Source organism: Globicephala melas, chromosome X (genome assembly GCF_963455315.2).
Source record: "Globicephala melas chromosome X, mGloMel1.2, whole genome shotgun sequence".
Taxonomy (NCBI): Eukaryota; Metazoa; Chordata; class Mammalia; order Artiodactyla; family Delphinidae; genus Globicephala; species Globicephala melas.
In genome coordinates this window covers 85,517,251-85,530,613 of record NC_083335.1, presented here as the reverse complement: position 1 = coordinate 85,530,613, position 13,363 = coordinate 85,517,251, and the positions used below count along the sequence as shown (strand labels likewise).

Here is a 13,363-nt window from a genome sequence, read left to right as displayed (position 1 = left end):
TGTGAGGTACATGGCTGAAGTCGTGTTAGTTGGGATGGGTTTTGAGTGAGTCTATGAGTCTTTGGAGAGAACGGATTGCCTTTGAGTGAGCCTCGCCCCCCCCCCAATCCCCCATCCCCCCGCCCCATCCTTCCTCTTCTCCACACAGCACTGTGCAGTGAGCTTACCCTGAGATTTTGCTCATCTTTTTATAAACGTTGTGCAAAGGAGTCAGAAATCTGTCTTCAAATACTGCCTAGAAATTAAAGTTTTTAATCAAATTAAATAATATTTAAATGAATTGAAATTTAAAATACACTATCCCCATCCATGAAATTATTGTTTCTCCTGGTGAGCATTTTGGAGCCCCTCACTGAGCTCCAGCTGGAGTTGTTCCTTACCCCACGTGGCGCTAAGGTGGCCGCCAGGGCTCCTGCACTGGGAGACAGGCATGCCTGGTCCAGGGATCCAATTTCAGAATAGATAATTTGTTTTTTAAATCCTCTAATCAATAAGAATTCATAAGAAATCAAGTATTCAGAATTACGTTTGAAGCCATTTTTTGCCATGCATTTAAAAAATCAGGGTACATTTTACATACAATAAAATATGCCCATTTTCAGTATAGACTTCAATGAATCTTGACAAATGCATAGAGAACGGCCCAATCAACCTCCAAAATTCCTTCATGCTCATCCCAGTCATTCTCCCCCAAGACAACAACTAGTTTGATTTCCTTCACTACAGATTATTTTTCCTGGCTTAGAATTTCATACAAATGGAATAATTACAGTATTTCTATTTTGTGTCTGGCTTCTTTCACTCAACCTTGTGCTTATGAACTTCACAAACATATGAAGTAGTTTGTCCCTTTCATTTGCTAAGTAGTATTCCATGATCCCATTGTTGTGTTTCTTTGTCAATTCTTATGTTGTTGGACTCCTGGGATGTTTCCAGTTTTTTTGCTATCATGAAGAAAGCTAATGTGAACATTTGAGCACAAGTTTTTTGTGTGGACATATTGCGGTAGCATGCTGTGGCTGGCTCACCAGAGCCAATTTTGCAAATCTCTTCTCAACTCTGGTTCTCTGACGTCATATTAGTACACAGTTTGAAATAAGCCATGATGGGAGTATTTACACCATAGTTGACAATCACTACAAATTAGAGCTCCCCCCCCCCGAGAGCTGGTTGGTAAACATTTACCAGCACACCATTGGACATACGTTTTCTTATTTTTTTTTTTTGGAGTAAATACCTAGGAGTGAGATTGCTGGATTGCATGATATGTCTGTTTACTTTATATGAAGCTGCCAAACTGTTTTCAAAGTGGTGTAACATTTTACACTCCCAGTAGCAACATATGAAAGTTCCAGTTGCTCCACATTCTCATGAATACGTGGTATTGTCAGTCTTTTTAATTTTAGCCATTTAATGAAGATCTGAATAGAAGAGGGGTGATGGGAAATGGAGGTTATATGGCAGCCCAGTAAGCTGTACATTTGTCTCTCTCCTTATAGACAGAGAAAGTCCTCAGTAAATACAAGTTGAAGCATGTTGAGATCCCCTCACATAATGCCCTTTCCCTGATCTTTCCCATTTCATCGCAGAGGAATGCTGAGGCTCCTAATGGGAGAAGGTAGTCACTTCAAGCACAACAGGCCGCGTTCATACTGTTGGGGAATAATTAAAAATAAAATCTTGTGCCAACCCAGTGAATTCGCTCAACAAAGGTAGAAAAGAACGAAATAGTTTTATTGTCGAATAAGCATTAAACCAGCTCGTGATGTGCATCACAAGCAGTTCACTGAACAGATTTCAGAGAAGGAAAGAAACCTCATCCTTTTATATAGCCAGGCAGATACAACCCATTGCATACATGTTCTTAAGACAGATGATAACTTGCCCTCAAGAGAACTTGACAGCACCATTTACTACACACAGGTCATCTCAAATTCCCTGGTAATCGGTGTAGCTATCTGCCTTTAGGCAAAGGAAGAATAAAACACATATCTCTTTGACAAGCAGGTGACGACTTGGAACCAGCCTCCTAGGTCAAATTCCTAGGGTCGTGGAGATAGGGCACTATCTCTGCTGACGTTTACATTTCAAAGAGATGGCTCCCAGGCCCTCAAGAACAACATTCCTGAGTTGTAAAACTGGCAGGAGGCCTATTTAGCTTTTTTTTTTAAGAGTTACATATATCTTGAAGGTACGGAGAAAAAATTTACACGTTTTCTGAAGGAAATACTCCAAGAAAAGGGAGGATGGAAAGTCTCTTTCACTTGTGACACCAGGAAAACTTCAACTTTTAAAAACTTTGTGTCTACCCTACGATACTTCCACCCTCTTCCCTGAGTTATGCCCTACTCCAGGTCCACAATTTCCCCTGACCTTCTACTATTAGTCTTTCAAAATCCTTATCAACTCCATTCCTAAAGGAAGCCTCCCCAAACAGCAGGCCGCTACTCCTAGAGCCACAGCCACGGCCACACTAGAGACTCGCTGTTATCAAGGGCTATGACTACAGTCTCTTAGAATTGGAAAACTTTGCAGATATTTGGTCTGATTCTAACCCATTTCAAAGACGGTAAAACTGAGACATAGGAAAATCCCAAATGGGTACTTAGGGCGCTGGGTCACACTGGAGCAAAAAGGACGCTTAAGGATCCTCCGCCCAAATTCGGGGATCCCTAAAGTCAGCCCCAGGTGACCAAAAAAAAAAAAACAAAAAAAAACACCCTGCTTGATTCCACTACGGCACGATTGGGGTTAAAGCCCATGGAACGCTGGTCTCCTCCCGACTGCGCCTGCGCGAGTCAGGACGTGCGAATTTGCCCTGGACCCTGACGTTTCAGGCAGCCCCTCCTAATGCGGAACACGACCCACATTCCGCCGGTCCTGCCTTGACAGGCGTGACCCTAATCCAATAAGAATGGAGGGCTGAGTCCTCCGGAGCCAATAGCCAAAGCCCGAGGGGCGGTGGAGGCGGACTCTGTAAGGAAACAAGAAGACAGGCCCAAGATGGAGGCGGCGGCGGCTGTAGCGGCGTGACAGGTGAGGGCAGGCCCGGCAGGGTTAGGTTTCTGGAGAGACTGCTGGGCTCGGGTAGGGAGCCGGGACCGAAAGCTCAGCTCCAGGATGGCTGCGCCTGGGCCCCGATGCCCCCCGCCCGGAACCGGAGGAGTGGTTTGACCCGGGGTGAGACCATCTTCGACAACGCGGGGGGGGGTAGACTGGAATAGGGGTGCAAGGCTGCGGGGGATGGTTTCGCCCGTCGCGTGTGGCAGCGCGCCTGCGCAGAGCTGGAAGGCCCTCGGTGGGCGGGGTCAGGCCGAATGGGGCTTGGGTTGTGGTGTCTTGTCATGTGCAGTCCCTCTTAACCTCCTTAAGGTATCTGATGACCCTTGCTTACCGACAACGGGGAATGCGTGAAGATGAAGCTCACTTCTCGCTTTTCTTATTCTGGATCAATGTCTAGCTCACTAGGAGAATGTTTGAGGATTCCCCCATTCCTCCTCTTTAACCCTCCCCAGCCTCCTTCCATTATCACCAGTAATATAACTGCGACCCTTTCATTAGTTGTCAGGGAGAATTTTGGAGCGCCCTCCGCCCCACCCGCGCTTTACCCCCATTTATCTCACCTCAACCATGTCTGGTGATGCTCCATTACCCTCCTTTCCCCCATGACAGTGTCTGGTGACACCCGTTATCCACTCTTCTACCCATTACAGTCCCTAGTGACCCCTGTTACATCTCCCCGCAGCGTAGTGTCTGCTGAGCCTCTATGAACTCCCCATCATAGTCTGGTGACTCCCATTAGCCACCTAACACAGTATCCATGAACCTACCATCATTACAGTTCAGGGCTTTGGGATGCCCACAGTGCCCTTACGAACACTGTTTGGTGCAATTCCCATTTCCCTCAAACTAAGGGCAGTATCTGATGATCCTCTGTTAGTTCCCCATCACCCTATCTGTGACTCACCCCACACCACAGCATCTGAACCCCCTTCTCCATTAGAAAGCCAGGGCAGCCTGTTCATGTCCATTACGTACCTGACAGGCCCCAGTGCAGTGCGTGCTGACTTCCCCGTTAGTCCCTAGCACGGAGACTTACGTGCTCCTGTGCCCTCCGGGACAGTGTGTGTACCTCTCACTATGTCCTACCCCCCACCCCACCCCGCCCTACGCAGTGAATCCGAGACCTTGGCACTTAAGTGTGAGACAGACAACAGGAGCGGCTGAGCAGAGGAGGAACTGGATCCCTTGGGCTGTGTGGAAATTAGGCTACAAGGGGTGACGTGGAGCTGGGAGATTGAATTTTTGTCCCCTGCCACTTTGCTTCCAGACCATCATTATGGGACCTCTGAATTTTACCTCTGTCTTCTAGGAGCCCCATGGCACCTGCCCAGCCCCACCTTAGCCCGTCTTGACAAAGTCCTAGGCTCCATGGAGCCACCACGGGGCCCCCCTGCCAACGGGGCCGAGCCATCCCGGGCGGTGGGCACCGTCAAAGTGTACCTGCCCAACAAGCAACGCACGGTGGTGAGTCTGACGGGAGCAAAACTGGCAAGGGGTAGGCATGGACCCGGTTGTAAATCTTGGATCAGAAAGGTGACAAGGGCTGGGAGAGTCAGCTGGGGACTCCACTGAGAGCTGACTCCTCACATCTACACACACACAGGTGACTGTCCGGGATGGCATGAGTGTTTACGACTCATTAGACAAGGCCCTCAAGGTGCGGGGACTCAATCAGGATTGCTGTGTGGTCTACCGGCTCATCAAGGGGTAAGTGTGGCACTGCCACCTCCAACTGGGCGCGCAGCCTTCCAGCCCCTCCTCAGAGTCATGGGACTCTCCACTCTGCTGTGCAGTCTCCGTTAGTCTTCCCTTCATTCGGTGACTCCGTGAGTGCATCCAGCTTTTGTCTCATTACTTCATTAGTTTATTGGCCTGTAAGGTCAGCAGCTCATTTTCTTCTTGCACCCCAAATCCTCACCGTGCTCCGTCATGTCCTCCCGGAATTCATCTGTTTCATCTTTCACTGTTTTATCAATTTGTCAGCCCTCTCCTTCCTCCGTTTCCTTGTTCTCTGTCTGCTGTGTGGGCCTTGCTGACCTTCCATTTATTCCTCTGTTTTAGAGTTCCTTAACTTTTTTGTATTCAATTCACGCATTGCTTTTTATTTGTTATTTCAGTGCCTCACCAGCTGCTTTGTTGGGGGCTTGCTCAGGACTTCTAAGATTTAGTTGTTTCTTCAGTCTCATTTGCTCCTCGTCTTGTGGCTAAGAGCATGGACTCTTTGCACTGTCCTGCCACTTACAATCCCTTGTGGCTCTGGACAAGTCATTTCATCCCCCTGAGCCTCAGTTTCCCCATATGTAAAATGGGGACAAGGATAGTACTAGTTCCTAGAGTTGCTGTACTGAGAATGAAACATGCCATCTATTATTGCATGGATGGCAAGCTTGGAGGGACTTTTGGGGGGTTCCCTTCTTCCCCATGGCCCCATCCACCCTCCCACTCACTCCCTTCCATGCCTTCTGCAGTCGAAAGACAGTCACCGCCTGGGACACAGCCATTGCACCCCTGGATGGCGAGGAGCTCATTGTGGAGGTCCTCGAAGACGTCCCCCTGACCATGCACAATTTTGTGAGTGCAGGGTAGAAAGTGGGGGCAGACCGTGGGTGTGGCGGGAGGGTCCCTGACCAGGCCTCAGTCTTCTCTACTCTGTGACAGCAGGTACGGAAGACGTTCTTCAGCCTGGCCTTTTGTGACTTCTGCCTTAAGTTTCTGTTCCATGGCTTCCGCTGCCAAACCTGTGGATACAAGTTCCACCAGCATTGTTCCTCCAAGGTCCCCACAGTCTGTGTTGACATGAGTACCAACCGCCGACAGTGAGCCTGGCCTGGGGTGGGCAGGGGGATGGGGAGGACAGAGGCCCAGCCACAAGGCTCTTACAGACAGCTGACCCATGTTCCCTTGCTTTACACCCTGAATGCCCTCAAGGTTCTACCACAGTGTCCAGGATTTGTCCGGAGGCTCCAGACAGCATGAGGCTCCCTCGAACCGCCCCCTGAATGAGCCACTCACCCCTCAGGGTCCCAGGTAGGGAACGCCTTAGCTGAAGGGCTGCTGTCAGAAGAAAAAGATCTGGAGGCCTCTGTAGAGTACAAGCCATACTTAATTCATTTGTTTACTCCATGAACATTTATTTAGCACCTACAAGTGTGAGTAAGGGCATGAAGCTCTGGGGCCTTGGGTGATTCCCCTGATCTCTCTGGGCCTTAGTTTTCTCATCTGTAAAGAGCAGATAATGACCACATAGGGTTCTGGTGAGGATTAAATGAGTTAAGACATGTCCAATGCTTAGAACAAGATCTGGTATAAGATAAGTTCTTATTAATTATAATATATATCTGTATATATGCATCTAACTACTTAGTTAATTCTACCATTATAACCATACTCAAGCCTGTCCACTTTGAAATACATATTATTTTATCGTAAATTCCCTTTCAATTTCAATGTTGAAATATATTATTGCTCTAATATATCATGTTCATATGATATGCATTTTATATATCTATATTTTATAATGTCAATATTTATATGATATATTTTTGCTATTGTATTATGTGTTATGTTGATAATATTTTCATATAATGTAGAACATCAAACATTTTTATGTAATGTATGAAATAGTAAAGTTAGAGCATTATATTATTTTTAATTATGGGTATATGTGAATAAATTATCTATGAATAGCATTTCAGGATAGTGAAGGGACCATTAAGAAATATTTTTGTAACATTATAATATATTTAGTATATATCATGTATAACAGATGTGTATGTATAACATATAACATTATTATAATATGTGTAAAGCATTGTAATTTTAATATAGATAACATACTGTATGTTATATAATACATAATATATTTGAATAGTACATATAGTTATACAATATTATATATTGCTCTTCCCCCACTATCTGCATGGCTTGCTGTCCTTCCTTTAAGTCTTTGCTCAAATGTCACTTGCTCAGAGAAGCCTTTCCTGACATCACCAGGGACACTTCCTGTCTCCTTATGTTGCTTTAGTTTTTGCTTTATTGCACCTGTCACCATTGGACATATTAAATATTCTTTGTTTTTTATTTCTCTTTTTTCCTGCTGCAGTCAGCCCCATGAGGGCAAGAACCTTTATTTGTTTTTTGTTTCTTTGGTTTTTTTTTAATTTTAAAATTTTAGTACAGTTCAAATCAGCATGCATGTAGAACCTTTATTTGTTTCGTCCACAGTTTTATTTCCACTACCTAGAGTGGTATCTGGCACATGGCAGGCACTCAGTCAATGCTTCTTGAACAAATGCATAATAGTAATGACAGTGGACGTTTACTCTGTGTGAGCTAAACACACACTTAGGACGGGGCGGGGCATGGGCGGTGGTGGCAGCTCTACTGGTTTTCTCATTCACTCGACAGTGATTTCACAGCCTTTCTCCTGCCAGCTCCTGCACCCAGCACCGCGACCCCAAGCACTTCCCCTTCCCTGCCCCGGCCAACGCCCCCCTCCAGCGCATCCGCTCCACATCCACCCCCAACGTCCACATGGTCAGCACCACGGCCCCCATGGACTCCGGCCTCATCCAGGTTGGTGTCGAGGCGGGAGGTCACAGGGGAGCACCGGGCAGAGGGGAGGGCCATTCCTGTTGTCTTCCATGTCCTCTCTCTGACGCCCAGCCCTCTTCTTCCAGCTCCCTGCCCAGAGTTTCAACACTGACGGTGAGCCCCCCGCTACCTGCACCCTGAGTCCCCCACCCCACCCCACCCGGCTCCACTCACATCCTCTCCGCAACTGCAGCTGCCGGGAATAGAGGTGGTGGCGATGGAACCCCCCGGGGGAGCCCCAGCCCAGCCAGCATGTCCTCGGGGAGGAAGTCCCCACATTCCAAGTCCCCGTCAGAGCAGCGGGAGCGGAAGTCCTTGGCCGATGACAAGAAGAAAGTGGTGAGCTCCAGGGGGCACCTTTGGTGGGGGCACTGCAGGCCGAGTGATGAGGGGTGTGGGCAGGCCCCTGAGATGCCGCCCTTGTGGCCCGCAGAAGAATCTGGGGTACCGGGACTCGGGCTATTACTGGGAGGTGCCACCCAGTGAGGTGCAGCTGCTGAAGAGGATCGGGACGGGCTCGTTTGGGACCGTGTTTCGTGGGCGGTGGCACGGCGATGTGGCCGTGAAGGTGCTCAAGGTGGCCCAACCCACAGCTGAGCAGGCCCAGGCCTTCAAGAACGAGATGCAGGTGCTCAGGTGAGATTGCTCGCGCGCAGGGATGGGGGCAGGGGCGGTGGGCACCGCCTTGGTGCCTCTCTGGGTAAAGGCCGTACTGAAGGCACTTCCTGCACATCCCCTGTGTTTGTGTGGTGTTATAACCATAATGGTAAGTTTCTTCTCTATCAGAGAAGCCCCTTTCCCCTCTGGGAAGGGGTATGTTTGGAGGACCTCTAGTCACATTGGTGTTTGTGTTTGTGTAAATACTGATATTAATTAATGGCTCTGCCTCCAAAATGTGGGTCTTTTCAGTTGTCTGCTGTGAAATGGGTATCACCAGTGTTACTGTGGTACTTACATCAATAGCATAATGTGAGTTAACTGCATCACCAGGCAGCCTGGCGTCCTTGCCTCTCGTCTGCTTGTTCTGCATCATTAGTATATGTTTATTGTGTTGCCTTCTTGTTATTAATTATAACAATACTGTACTTTAAAGAACAGTATTAGAACTATAATCAGAACCATAATTTAATCATTGTTTGATTAATGATTGTGGTTGCTCTACCTAATATATCATTCATACTATATTAACTCATTTGTGCTAAGAAACCCTGGCGCTCCCTTTTTGCTACCCTAGTTCCTACCACTCCTGGGGTTGCCAGTGTGGGCTTTCCCCTCTGACAAGTGGGCACAATTATGTTGCAGAGTTGATGTTATCATAATTCCTTGTGCTATTTTAATACTCATCCTCATAATGGATGCCACAGTAAGGAAATTTTCAGTCTCTGCTCCTCTCTATGAAATGGCAATGATTTGAGTGGGCTGTGAATTTGCGTTGTGTTCGTATTGAAACTATAACCTAACTGCTGTGAAGAATACTAACGCGCTGTGAGCAAAATTGCAGAGCGTTGTTGATGTTCTTTGCGTGTAAGTTACCATTGTAACTGCAGTTAATACTTCTATAAGGAATGAAAGTTTTCTTCTAAATGAGGGTGGCTCCATTCATACAGGACAGAGTTTCTGTCAGGTAACCTAGGTACCCAGTAGTGATAACAGCAAGGACAGTGATATTTTCAGGGTGCTTGCTTGTGTTCAGCTGTTCTAATAAGCACCTTACAGGTTATTTACTCACATATTCCTCCCAACACCCCTGTCAGGTAGCTCACAGAATTATCACAGTTTTTCAGTTGAGGAAAATGAGGCACAGAGAAGTTAAGTGTCTTCCCTGAGATTGTACAGTGAGTACCCAGGGAAGCCTGGATTGGAACTTAGGATCTAATTTGAGTCCAAATCCCAAGCTCTTTACCTCTAAGCCTCTCATGGTTAACAGGATATAGTCACACATCACTGATATTTTTACCCAGCATTTATCAATATTATGTTGATATATCACTGATGACCATTTCTCATCTCAAATGGTCACAGGCTCAGGTCATGGCCAGGGTCAGAGGTATGGCAGGTATTGATGATTAAGACACTCCTGGTCAGTAGAGGGTGAGGGGTAATCTCTCCCTCCTGCTTTTGTTGGGAGACATGGATGAGGAAGCCCAGGACATAAGCGCCCAGCGTGGAATCATAGCCCAGCAAACATGTCTCACAACTTCATTGAATCTGGCCATAGTCTGGCCCTGAGCCTCCTGAAAGCCAGGGTGGGAATGATGGCAGAAGGCAGCAGTGAACAGCGCCATTCCCAATGCTCAGGAAGTTGCTGTTTACCCTCCCTGCCCTGATACCTTCTGCCCTGCCTGCAGGAAGACACGTCACGTCAACATCTTGCTGTTCATGGGCTTCATGACCCGGCCGGGATTTGCTATCATCACACAGTGGTGCGAGGGCTCCAGTCTCTACCACCACCTGCACGTGGCCGACACACGCTTCGACATGGTCCAGCTCATTGATGTGGCCCGGCAGACTGCCCAGGGCATGGAGTGAGCGTCCTGGCCCGGGGACTAGGGAGGGGGCTGGGGGATCTGGGGGTGGGGAGATGAGGTAGCCCCCAGACAGTCTGACACCTGCTTGTACCCCAACAGCTACCTCCATGCCAAGAACATCATCCACCGAGATCTCAAGTCTAACAGTATCTACATGTCCCTCTCTGAGGGCTGGGCTTGGGTGGGGGGCATCAAACAGGATGAGAGCTTAGAGGGATGGCTCTTGTGGGAGGCTTTCTGGGGGCAAACAGGGAGGGGCACATGTGGCATTTCCCTTTGCCAGGTGCCAGAGCTGTGGCTGGTGAGGGGCCTTCAATGGGAGTCTCTTGGTCAGGAGTCAGGGTTTTGACTGGTTCAGGTGCTGTTCTTCGGGACTCTGGTCAGGGTCTGAGGAGCGGCAGCTGTGGAGGGCGTTAGGGGGAGCTCCTGACCAGTGTCACAGGCATGGTGAGTGTGGGTGCCATTAGAGGAGCTTCCTAGTCAGGAGTCACAGGAGGGCCAAGTGTAGGGGGCATTCATTGGAGCTCCCCACCCAAGTCAAGGTTGTGGCTAGTTTGTGTGACATTGCAGGGCTTCTGGTCAGGGTTAGAGGCATGACTGGCGTGGAGGTGTCAACGAGAGCCTCCCAGTCAGGGCGAGAAGCCTGGCTATTGGGAGTCCCTGTAGTGGCCCTTGACCCTGGCGGACATCTTCCTACACGAGGGGCTCACGGTGAAGATCGGGGACTTCGGCCTGGCCACAGTGAAGACGCGGTGGAGTGGGGCCCAGCCTTTGGAGCAGCCCTCGGGCTCTGTGCTATGGATGGTGAGTTGGGCCAGGCTGGACTGGGGGCATATAGGGACATGGGCTGCTGGGCTAGGATGTGGGAGGCCGAGTGGGGCCGGGGATGCCTGCGCGCCGAGGTGTGGGTGTCTGGACTGCTCATGCTTTACCCCGTGTGGGTGGCTCTGAGTTACACCCAGTGTGGCTGGTGGGCCCTGGGCCTATGGGCCAGTCATTTGCTGACCTCCACATTCCTCCTGCCCGGTCCGGCCTACTGAAGGCAGCTGAGGTGATCCGTATGCAGGACCCGAACCCCTACAGCTTCCAGTCGGATGTCTACGCCTATGGGGTTGTGCTCTACGAGCTCATGACCGGCTCGCTGCCTTACAGCCACATTGGCAGCCGTGACCAGGTGAGCCCCATGCCTTACACCTGCTATCTCCCAGGCCAAGGGATCCCCTCAGCCTCCAAACCTCAGATCTCCACCTTTGCATAGACCAAGAACACCACACTTCCCCCAGAAACCCCAAGTTTTCTGAGCTGAGGATTCCCAGATTCCTCTGGGTCTTCCGTACCCAGAATTCCCTCCTTCACCCACATCTACTCCTCTGGGTCCTCAAAGTCCAGAATCTCCTGAATCCCTTATACCCAGAATCCCCCTAGGCCCCCAAAAGCCCAGAAGCCCTCTGGATCCCTAGACACACACAGTCCTCTGGCCTGGTTACTCAAACACTCCAAAGTTCCCAAAGCCCAGAATCCCATTTCTCCCAGAAACAATCCCTTTGTACTTCTGGAATCCTCACAGATACCTACAACCATTCAGGCCTTAGGTATCTGTCAGACTTCAGGGCCCTTGCATCCACAGTACTCTAGGCCCCAGACATTTCTCCAGGTTCAAGGCCTGGGATCTCCCAGACCCTCAGAAACCCAGGATCCTGTAGGCTTCACGTACCAATAGTCTTTGGGTCTTGAGCACTCACAGTCGTACAGACCACGTGGACCCATAGTCCTGTAGGCCCCAGACCTCTACAGAAATACAGACTACTGAGAGCTAGAATCCTTTAGCTTCCTCCAGACGCAGAACTTCATGTTTCCCCCAGACTCAGTACTTTCTAGGCCCCTAAGCCCCCTAGAAACCTGTGGACCCATAATCATCTGGGCCCCGGACACCTACAGTCCTTGACTTCCCCCAAGCTTAAATCCTTCTGTTTTGTAAGCAAAGAATCCTTCTAAGTCCTCAGAGACCCAGAATCTTTAGATCCACAAGATACCCACAATCTCCTGGGCCCCAATACCCAGAATACCCCAGTTCTCCTAAAAGGAGCCCTCCAGGTCCCTCAAGACCCAGAATTCCCTGGGCTTCCCAGCCCAGACCCCCAGATCACCCCATTCCTGTCCCCCCTCCCAGATTATCTTTATGGTGGGCCGTGGCTATCTGTCCCCGGACCTCAGCAAAATCTCCAGCAACTGCCCCAAGGCCATGAGGCGCCTGCTGTCTGACTGCCTCAAGTTCCAGCGGGAGGAGCGGCCCCTCTTCCCCCAGGTGGGCCGAGGAGGAGGGCTGGACACCCTGGGGAGGGAGCCTCTGAGGAGAAGGACTCTGAGGTGTGAATGTGAACTGTGTTGTGTTCAAGGCTCCGAGGTGTACAATGTGTGTGAGTGTGTGCTTCCCCATTAGGCTGGGGTCTGGGGGTGTCGGGGTGCCCACGCGGATCTGGACACCCTTCCTCACCCGCCCCTGCCCCCAGATCCTGGCCACGATTGAGCTGCTGCAGCGGTCACTCCCCAAGATTGAGCGGAGTGCCTCCGAACCCTCCTTGCACCGTACCCAGGCTGATGAGTTGCCTGCCTGCCTACTCAGCGCAGCCCGCCTTGTGCCTTAGGTCCCACCCCCAGCCACCAGGGAGCCAATCTCAACCTGCCACGCCAAGGAGCCCTGCCCACCAACCAATCAATGTCTGTCTCTGCCCCGTTACTGCCTCAGGATCCCCCATCCCTGCCCTGGGAGATGAGGGGGTGCCCATGTACTTTTCAAGTTCCTCTGGAATTGGGGGACCCTCGAAGACCGAGACCCCTGCCTCCTCCATAATTCGGTTTCCTCTTGGCTTTGGCGATACTTCTAAATTCGGGAGCTCCTCCATCTCCAACGGCTGGGATTTGTGGCAGGGATTCCACTCAGAACCTCTCTGGAATTTGTGCCTGATGTGCCTTCCACTGGATTTTGGGGTCCCCAGCACCCCATGTGGATTTGGGGGGTCCCCTCTGTCTCCCACCATTCAAGGACTCCCCTCTTTCTTCACCAAGAAGCACAGAATTCTGCTGGGCCTTTGCTTGTTTATTTTTCTTCCCGACTCTTCTCATGGGGTTCAGAGCCGCTGAGGGGTGAGGGTGAGTCCAGGCAAGGGTTGGAGGTTGGG

At 49.9% G+C, this 13,363-nt stretch overlaps 1 protein-coding gene across 3 annotated transcripts; it reads left to right on the top strand.

Moving 5' to 3' along the window:
• The first annotated feature begins 2,847 nt into the window (after positions 1–2,847).
• ARAF (A-Raf proto-oncogene, serine/threonine kinase) lies at positions 2,848–13,270 on the top strand. Of its 3 annotated transcripts, none has more exons than XM_060291879.2 (16): positions 2,848–3,036; positions 4,373–4,527; positions 4,667–4,770; positions 5,532–5,634; positions 5,725–5,879; positions 5,992–6,090; positions 7,482–7,638; positions 7,743–7,770; positions 7,850–7,995; positions 8,090–8,292; positions 10,005–10,181; positions 10,284–10,330; positions 10,870–10,988; positions 11,227–11,358; positions 12,355–12,489; positions 12,695–13,270. In XM_060291879.2, exons 2-16 carry the CDS (start codon positions 4,432–4,434, stop codon positions 12,827–12,829), a joined length of 1,836 nt encoding a protein of 611 aa, XP_060147862.1. In that variant the 5' UTR covers positions 2,848–3,036; positions 4,373–4,431; the 3' UTR covers positions 12,830–13,270. The 3 variants fall into 3 exon arrangements, with proteins under 3 accessions (XP_060147862.1, XP_030705675.1, XP_060147861.1); XM_030849815.2 differs by lacking the exon at positions 2,848–3,036 and adding an exon at positions 3,047–3,180 and having other exon boundaries at positions 7,497–7,638; XM_060291878.1 differs by lacking the exon at positions 2,848–3,036 and adding an exon at positions 3,047–3,180.
• The last annotated feature ends 93 nt before the right edge of the window (positions 13,271–13,363 follow it).

Coding starts and splice junctions, on each gene's coding strand:
- ARAF (XM_060291878.1), top strand. CDS start 3,141: ATGCCCCCCGCCCGGAACCGGAGGAGTGGTTTGACCCGGG. Junction 3,181..4,372: donor GAGGAGTGGTTTGACCCGGG/GTGAGACCATCT, acceptor TCTGTCTTCTAG/GAGCCCCATGGCACCTGCCC. Junction 7,771..7,849: donor CCAGAGTTTCAACACTGACG/GTGAGCCCCCCG, acceptor CCGCAACTGCAG/CTGCCGGGAATAGAGGTGGT.